At 33.6% G+C, this 9,140-nt stretch overlaps 1 protein-coding gene across 2 annotated transcripts; it reads right to left on the bottom strand.

Annotated features, from left to right (window-relative positions):
- Positions 1-1,343: 1,343 nt before the first annotated feature.
- Positions 1,344-8,655, bottom strand: LOC107622990 (putative LRR receptor-like serine/threonine-protein kinase At1g67720). Of its 2 annotated transcripts, none has more exons than XM_016325079.3 (16): positions 8,298-8,655; positions 7,693-7,915; positions 6,841-7,167; positions 5,806-6,317; positions 5,538-5,664; positions 5,252-5,323; positions 5,069-5,137; positions 4,843-4,914; positions 4,618-4,686; positions 4,277-4,443; positions 3,950-4,200; positions 3,259-3,385; positions 3,113-3,178; positions 2,837-3,023; positions 2,607-2,739; positions 1,344-2,081 (listed from the first exon to the last, which is right to left on the bottom strand). In XM_016325079.3, exons 1-16 carry the CDS (start codon positions 8,368-8,370, stop codon positions 1,749-1,751), a joined length of 2,808 nt encoding a protein of 935 aa, XP_016180565.1. In that variant the 5' UTR covers positions 8,371-8,655; the 3' UTR covers positions 1,344-1,748. The 2 variants fall into 2 exon arrangements, with proteins under 2 accessions (XP_016180565.1, XP_016180566.1); XM_016325080.3 differs by having other exon boundaries at positions 3,113-3,175; positions 8,298-8,650.
- Positions 8,656-9,140: the final 485 nt, after the last annotated feature.

Raw genomic sequence — 9,140 nt, 5'->3', positions numbered from 1 at the left:
AAATATTAACCAAATTCAAGTTATCTATTTTAATATTTTTTAATATTGAATTATTTTTGAATTTATAAATTTTAATAACATTATTGTAAGAAAATAGTAACTACATTAATTTTAATTACTTTAATTAATTAATTAAGTGGGATCACAATAAGGACCAAAGTTAGTTCCTATTTACTGTTTATCGCGCAAAAACTGATGTCGAGTTACTTTTTTATGACAGGTGAGCTATAAATAGGAACTGGAATGAGTTTTTTACTTTAGATAGTCTAAGGAGAGAGAGAAGGGAGAGAGAGTGTGTAAAAATTATTTTTTTTTTATATGTTAAAACTAGTTTATAAATTAATTTAAATAAATTTTTTTAATTAAAACTAATTTTATTTTTACGAACTAGTTTAAACTGGTGTATTGTATTGTACTGTTATAAACTGGTTTAAAATTAATTTATGTAACAAAATAATTTGATTCAATTTTTAAACTATTTAAAATAGTTTAGTGTAGTTTCAGTTTAGATTACGAAAAAAACTGAACCTTAGTTATAACTGAGAAATGGATGGATGACCGAATTCGAATCAACTTGAGCCATAATTGAATTCGACATTAGCTGATCAATAAATAAGTTGACTTATTTCGCGCATTTTTTTTTTAATAAAACTAAATTATTAAGTTAAAAAAAATCTTTTTTAGTTAACGTTCGAGTCAAAAGATTTTATGATACATTTATATATTTTTTCATACTTAATTAACTAAAGTCCGCAAAATTTAGTTAAGATATTAATATTTTACAACAATAAGACTATATATTGAAAAAGAAGACAATAGACTTAATGACCGATTCACTTGAACCCTCTTAAAATGGTCCGTTTATAAACGAGTTGTATTTTTATTGATTAGACTCATCTATTTTTATGAGCAAATCGAGGGTTAAAAAATTTGAATATAAAAGTAGGAGGAATGTTATATCTTAACGTGATAATTTTTGGTGTTTTTTAAAATTATAGGAGGTGCACAAATATTTGTTTTTAAAAATTTTAAAAATTCGGGGTACACAAATCGAACCCACCGATTTGTGCTTAAAAAATAAAAAAAAATTTTGAATATACAAATTGGACGATCCGATTTGTGTATTCCAAATTTTTTTAATTTTTTAAACATAAATCGGACGGTCCGATTTGTACTCGGTAAATTAAATCATCCCACATTTTAAAAAAATACCACAGGATATCGCAATTTAGAAAAAACCATTGTTAACCCAATATTAAAAAAAAAATGTGCAAATCGAGTCGACTCATTTTGATAGCTCTGCTTTTAACTAGGAAAAGAATATGCAGACCAAAAACAGAAAATTTGAGAAAAATAATATTATACCGAAAAATATATCCTTATTCATCTTCCAGTTTACAAGTAGGCTAATTAAATCAGAATAACCCATTTAATACATGAAAAATTGCCAAATACAGATAAAGAAGGTAGAATATTACAATTTCATTGGTTATAAGATTTAAAGGTATCATCATATATCACTAGCCACTAGCCAGTGAGTTTCACTATGATATAAACATAGTATGCAGTGCAATACAACACTTGACTAAATCATACCTTAACATCATTTTTTTGGTCAAAACCAAATTATCCTCCAATCAAGTTGGGTAAGATTACTTGGGGTGCAAAACTTTCTCCTTTTGAGTTTTTGCATAGTCCAAGATTTCTGGTTAAGGTCATAGCATAAACTTTCTCCTTAGAAAAGATGTTTATCTTGCTGATGGGAGACAACCTTGTGACAAGTCAGGGGTTTCAATTTCAAGAAAACTTGTAAGTAATGTTTTCCTTGAAGATTGTGGTTTTGAGCTACCTGAAGATAAAGATGATAATTTTAGGTGATTTTCTGATGAACCTTTCTCAATCCTGGAGGCATCTTGTATGGCTAAAATCACTTCTTGCATTCTTGGTCTGGAGAAACCATGTTGCTCCACACATTGCATGGCGATTTCAGCAACCCTCCAAACTGACTCGGTTTTGACATTCCCAACCAGGGATGGATCCATGATGCTTACCACGTCGCCTTTTTGGATTAAGGATCTTGCCTGCAAAACAATGATTTTCAAAGTGGTGAAAAAATTTTCTAGTTGGACTAGTTGCTATCTTTTTCTTTTGAGTGAACTCCCAATTTCGTCATTGGCCAAAAACATGGAAGATAATGTATGCAGGAAAGGGCCCGGTGCACAAACATCCCGTATTAACACAGGATCCAAGAAAGGGCCACACCCAAAGGGTGTAATGTATGCAGCATGATCTGATAAAATATATCCGTGGCTGTTTTCATGGCTTGAAGTTGCTCCAAGGCTCCACATCTCGTCCCTCATGGTTTTAAAATGATAAAATTGTCCCCGGGCAATCAAAAAGGGTGATAATTTAGTCCTTCCTTACAAAATCCGTACATGTAAGTGATGAACTTGTCCAAGAAGGTAATAGTGAAGGACGAAGTCGTCACCTTCAAATCTTGGACTACTTTGTCTTCTGTATATTTTCTTATTCAGTTTTACTTCAGCTTTTGTTTGGAAACCATGGTGAGACTTAAGTACTAAAGAAAAATAATAAACCACACATACCCAATGAACTATATTCATTTCAGGACCATAATCTTCTGGTGATACCGGCTTTCTTCCAGATATCAATTCCAGCATAACAACTCCAAAACTATATACGTCACTCTTTTCGGTTAATTGTTGACTTGCATAGTACCTGTTCATTAAAAAAAAAAACCGAACACATAGAAACTTAGTTCAACATATTACCCTAACAAAGATATCACTGATCATGCATGAGACTCATAGCTTACTCAGGATCCAGGTAGCCTACAGTTCCTCTTGCAACACTTGATATATGAGTCAAATCTTCTTCAGCTAACCTTGATAGTCCAAAATCTGACACTTTCGCTCTCATATTGATGTCGAGGAGAATATTGCTCGTCTTTACATCTCGGTGAATAATACTAGGATTGCATCCTGTGTGCAAGTATTCAAGGCCTACAGAAATAGGAAATTTCACTTTTGAATATTAATTTTGATAGTAAATTACTAAGTTTACCTATGGACCAAGAAATTGATTAATCAACCTTTCGCTGCATCTTCTGCAATCCGAAGCCGTGCTAACCAGTCTAATTGTTTCTGACTCGAACCTTCTGTCAAAACATCGAAATATACATCATCACACAACTTCGACTAAATAAAAATAAATGAATATGAGGGAGTGGAATTAGACCATGAAGGTGATCCCTTAATGTTCCATTGTGCATGTACTCGTAAACAAGAATATTCTGATATTCTTCTTCACAATATCCAATCAAAGGAACCAAGTTTCTGTGATGAATTCTTGAGAGGAGAGCTACCTGCATTTATGATATGTAATCAATGAGCTTAAAATTTAAGCTTTCTGTCATATTTTTCTAGTTTCTCCAACCGTAGTAAAATATTTGTATTGTAAAGTAGACTTTCTGCATTTTTAGAACTTAGCTGGAATTAAGATTTCATAGTTTCTATTTCTAGTTCTGATATATTTGCATTTTCACAATTCCTATCTTTGTTTCTTCTTAGATTAAGAGAAATACATGTGGGTTTAGTCAAAGCCAAAAACATTCAACAATGAATGAGAAAAATCCAACAATTTAGAGATCAATCATTCAATTTCAATCTATTAATTGGACAAATTGTTCATTGATTAAAAGTAAAATATATCTGAATGACAAGATAAAGACATTCATAAAGAAAATTAGAAAAATGATAAAAGAAAACAAAAGATAAAAAAGGGGTTCTAAACTAGGAAAATGCTATGCTAATAAAAATTAGAGGAGCATAAATTATCTTTTGATTGAAAGCAGGTAACAACTTATAATAGTAGATTCTTCAGAACTCATTGTATATTGGAATTCAAATATGAAATATGGAAATGCTACCTCAGTCACAAATTGTTGGTTCCCATGGCTGGATGGATCAGTCATAGTCTTAACCGCAATCTCCTTTCCATCTTTCATTCTCCCATAGTAGACAGATCCAAAGCTCCCTTTCCCGATTTTTCTCGAAAAATTATTAGTAGCTTCTTTCAACTCCGAGAGTGAAATATAGTAAGCAGTACCCTCATCCATTAAAGTCCCACCCTTACCGAATGAGTATCCGGTTAATGGCTTTGTACTACCTCTGGAAATCCCTGCACCACACAATAACACTTAGATGGAAGAGCTTGAGTATTTACCAAGTACTAGATTTTGAGTCATCTGACAAACCTTTTTCGTCACATTTCTGTTTAGCTGCCTTTCTCCGTGCATTATGCATTAGCAGAAGACTTGTTAAGAATAATAGTAATAATATTACTAGTATTCCAATTGAAGCTCCTAGTATCAACTGAAAATGCTTCTTGTTCCCTCTATGTAGTTCAGGATTATTATCATAGCTGAAAGTGAAAATAAACATGGTCATTACTTCAATCTGCATACCAAATATGAAAAGATGTTCATCCTATTATGTTCATACTGAAGTTACTTTAAATTAGTCTCGGTGGCTGTTCGGCATCGGTAGTAAGTGGGGTTAATGCTAGTAAAATCATCAAGTTGCTGAGCATACTCACTTGAAAATGATTTTTCCAGATAATAGTCCTGTTGGTATTTCTCCGCTAAATGAGTTATTCTGTATGAACCTGTCAAATATTCACAGACGATCCATAAAGATCTGAGAGGTAACAATCTAAGAAGTATATACATCAAAATAGTGACCGTAAAGGGCTAAGTATGAAAATCTGTCAAGTTGCTCTAGAAGTAGAAATGATAAATTTTAAAGATTAACTGCTGCTTACAGTGCTTGCAAATTTGGCAAACTACCCAAGTAAGACGGTAATGGACCAGTCAATTTGTTGTTCTCTAAATGCCTGCATGTCATTAGTTGAAAATAAAATGAGAAAACAAGAAAAAAGGCACAAAGAAAAACTCAGAAGGGCCATTTACAAAATATTGATTCTTGGTTCCATCAGAGAGCCCTCAAAAATATAAATAAATGAATGCTGTGTGTGAAACTGAACGTACACAATGTTTAGATTGATAAGATTGCTCATGTCAGGTAGTGTTCCTGTAAGCAAGTTGCCATCTAACCACCTAAGGAAACGAGAACAATATTACAAAAGAAAAGTAAACTAAAGAAGAAAAATCAAAATTACTCTCCCTCCCCCCCCCCCCCCCCCTCTCCCCCCAAAAGGATGATTCACTTACAACTCTGTCAATGCTTCCATGTTGTTGAGCTCTGGTGGAATTTCACCTTTAACATTCCTTCTTGACAGGTTTCTATTACAAAATTTTTAGAATTAGTAAAAATATTGCACTTTTTGAACTTTCAGTAAAGCAGAATACATTTAGAATGTGATATATTTTTTGAACATTTCAAATATCTTATAAGTGATTCTAACATCATGCTTAAACTTTCGGAATCCAGCATTGTTTGTGTTTAATTTCACCATTCTTGAAATTTCAGGTTAAATAAAAGATATGGAGATATTACATCTTTGTGATTCTTGGAGGGGTAGCTGCACTACAATTAACCGACTCCCAAGGTGTTGGAACACAGGGATCCCCATTATTTGGGTCAGTATCGGAAGACAAGTAGCGAAACACATTTATTACATTTACTGCAAAATGAAAGTATGTTTATGTAAGTTAAATGATTATATCAGTATGTACTTAGTCATATACCGATTCATATAATATGGTATACTACCCATGCACCAAAAGTTATTTTCGCAAAATATATACTGATATTAAAAGCTTACCATCTTCTTTGTCAGTTTTGGAAGCGATTTCAACATATTTACTTATTTCCATTGCATTTAGAAGAGGTCCTTGAGTAGAATCCCTGGTCTTAGCAAAGGAGAAGGAAAGAACAAAATCCAGACTCACATTCATATAACTTGGTTCATATAGAGTGTAGCTACCATTTGCATTCTCAGCTATGTTAACCACTGCATTGCTATAGTCAGGTATATAAGGTTGCTCCAATTTGAATTTTCGAGTCTCGTTCTTACCAAGATCTTGGATCTCCGCAAAATATGCGTAAGCTCTAGCGTTGGCAGGGAAGTCTTCAAGGTTCAGTCTGTAGCTGAGTACCCGTTTTGTGCCTACAACCGCGGTTTGCATCACTTTAACAGGAGGGTATTCCCTTGTCTGTATATCTATGTTCTTTGTTGTGTTAATTCTAATTGTGCCTGGGGCCACCCCAACAAGAAAGTTTTGTCTTTTAATGAGATCCGAATCCCAGATTCTATCATATGGATCATCTGGATACCTGATATATTAAGTACTTGTTAAAATAATCATAAATAAATCAAGATAAAGGTACCAAAAGGAAAAAAATATCCTTTTATCCATTTTCCCCTATCAAGCTTGCCATGCCACATGCTGCAAGAAGTTTAGCTAAGGTCTCTGAGGTCAAGTTTTAGAAAGTTTCTAATCCTTGTGGTTAAAGCTGAGTAAACTACATCTCTCGAAAGATTAGTTTTCTAACAAAATAGTAACTGAGAGATTGATAATTATCCCGTGGTACCTTTTCAGGTTACGAAGCTTCACTTGAGTTTTGAGCAAACCATCGTTTTGGCCCTTGAAACATTAGTTTACTGACAAAAACAGTTCTCATCTTAGGTGGATTTGTCGAGCAGAATAAACCTTTTACTACAGGATCACTATCAATCTTAGAGCAACCATTTTGTGAACAAACTAGTCTTTCAAGGATCAAAACAGTGGTTTACTTACCAAATGCTATACAACATATGCAAAATAGAGAATTTTGAAGCGGGGGTTAGCTTGCGAACCTGACAGCATGCTCACTAGTAGCACCAAAGTTAATCCTTGCAGCCACTTTCAAGAAGAAATCATCCTCGAACTCCGTGGCATACATTGACGCATTCAAGGGCCTAAGCTCCAGTGTGGATATGAATGGAGAGCCAGTGGTGGCACAACACATGCAAACATCAACAGAGTCTGAGGGTGCTCTGAAAATCATCTCCTTCACATAGACCCTTGATGCATCATAGACTGACACAGTGGCCCATTTTGTTGCATCCAAGAAGAGCAGAAATTGAGGGTATGTGTCTCCATCTCCCAAGTTCCCATACTGAAAACTTGCTCTGACAAGGTACCTGTTCGGTTCAAGCGATTAGCATACACCAAAATTGAGAAGCATACAAGTTCACAAATATAAGTCACTTTTGGGAAAAGTACACAGATTAAGCCTACTGGAGTAGATAATCACTGAAAAAGGGGTGTAATGGAAAAAGTATATTGAAACATCCTTAAACTATTCAAACGAATTATATTGGTGAACAAAGTTTCATAAAATATGACCTATATTATCGGACAGAAGGAGTAACAGATTAAGTAAGAAAATAGGATTTAATTTTCATGCATCCTCAGTGCAAAGATGTTTTACACATGTATCTAACTACGTATTGTCATATTAACAAAAATAACTACTAGTCGCACCACCGCATGAGTGGACATTCACAAGAATGAATGCGACTAAATGACTGTAGATGATAATTTACACTATCAATACATCAAAATTAAACTCACGGAACTACCATGGGCCAAATGTCACATATTGACCGAAAACCTTAAATTGATGTCTCATTTAATCGAAACTTAACCGATGCGTGCAACAATACCTTCTCCTCTCCTCAGTTTTCAGTGTGTAACAGTACTTTCTGCTGTCTATTGGAAAGTCCCTCCTTGTCTTGTACTGAAGAGGAATCATATTGCTGCCACCATTTGGGTTTTGAACTTCCACAGCTTTGCCATGTTTCATGATCTCAGAATCCGGAATCCATGGCAACCCTGTTGTTGAATCATTGTAGTAGCTTGTTCCACCACAGTCAATGCTCACAAACTCTGCATCCCCAAAATCACAATGATCTCACATAACTAGAGCCCCCTCATGATTTTGCTTTTATTTTTATTTTTATTTTCTTCATTCCATCACAAAAATAACACGATATTAAACAGAATAAACATATGCTTTCAACTTAGGGTTTTGAAATATAAATGGGACTAAACTTCACACTTCAAAACTCACAAACAAGCTCTCAGGATTTCTCATTTCTACGTTGATAAACTTACATAAGTTCAGGTGTTTAGGCATGCATGGTGATTTCTAATTTGCTTGAACTAAGACAGAATTGAAACTGAAATTAAAAACTAAAGTTCATTGGTTTTTGTATAGTATTTCTATGACTACACAGTGAAAAAAAAAAAAAAGAAGATACATACATACCTTGAAGTTGGCAAAGAGAATACGGTGGTAGTAGAAGAAGTATAAAAAGAAAGAAGAGAGAAAATGAAGCCATTGAAGTAGGAAGAGGAAGCTAAAAGATTTTGCATCAAGAATTTTGGGTCATCGATGAAATTAACTGCTGCTTTGATGTGTTCAGCATCTTCAAGTCTCAACCAGCTCTTCCTTTTTTTTCCCACTTAACTTTTTAAGTCTTTCACTCCCTTCTTTAATTTTATTTATTTATTTTTTGATATGTTTGTTTTGATTGTTCACTCACGTTTGTGTAGCTTTTTATTGACGTTGGAATCTTCTTTTTCTTTTGGGACAATGGACAAGATTTCAGACCCTCCTTTTTCTCTTTTCTTTTAAATGTGTTCATACATTTTATGTGATATACAAATTATTATTATTATTATTATTATTATTATTATTATTATTAGTAGTAGTAGTAGTTAGGGGGTGGCAATGGGGCAGATTTTTGCTCTACCCGATTCCGCCTCATCTTATAATAACCGCATAGAATCCGTCCTATATTTCTATCCAAGAGTAGTAAAAAGTTGAATCTTTACTCGCTTCTGTAGGTATTCATCTCTATAATTATTAAAATCCAACAAATAAAATTAAATTTCAAACTTTATATAAACATCATCACATGACACATACATAACATAAATTAAGGTAAAAATTTAAATATAATATAATATTATTAATCATTTTACTAATTATTTTACATATATATATATATATACCGAGACGGGTAGGGGGCGAGTATTACCTAAACCCAACTCTGTCTCGTCCCGCCCTGCCCAAGAGTCCGTCCTGCAGAAAATTTACATCGCATCG

This window comes from Arachis ipaensis, chromosome B10 (assembly GCF_059453495.1).
Source record: "Arachis ipaensis isolate K30076 ecotype BB chromosome B10, ASM5945349v1, whole genome shotgun sequence".
NCBI lineage: Eukaryota > Viridiplantae > Streptophyta > Magnoliopsida > Fabales > Fabaceae > Arachis > Arachis ipaensis.
Note: the sequence above shows the minus strand (reverse complement) of the source record. Positions and strands in the feature narration are given on the sequence as shown.

Coding starts and splice junctions, on each gene's coding strand:
- LOC107622990 (XM_016325079.3), bottom strand. CDS start 8,370: ATGGCTTCATTTTCTCTCTTCTTTCTTTTTATACTTCTTCTACTACCA. Junction 7,916..8,297: donor TTCTCTTTGCCAACTTCAAG/GTATGTATGTAT, acceptor TTGGGGATGCAG/AGTTTGTGAGCATTGACTGT. Junction 2,740..2,836: donor GTAGGCTACCTGGATCCTGA/GTAAGCTATGAG, acceptor TTTAATGAACAG/GTACTATGCAAGTCAACAAT.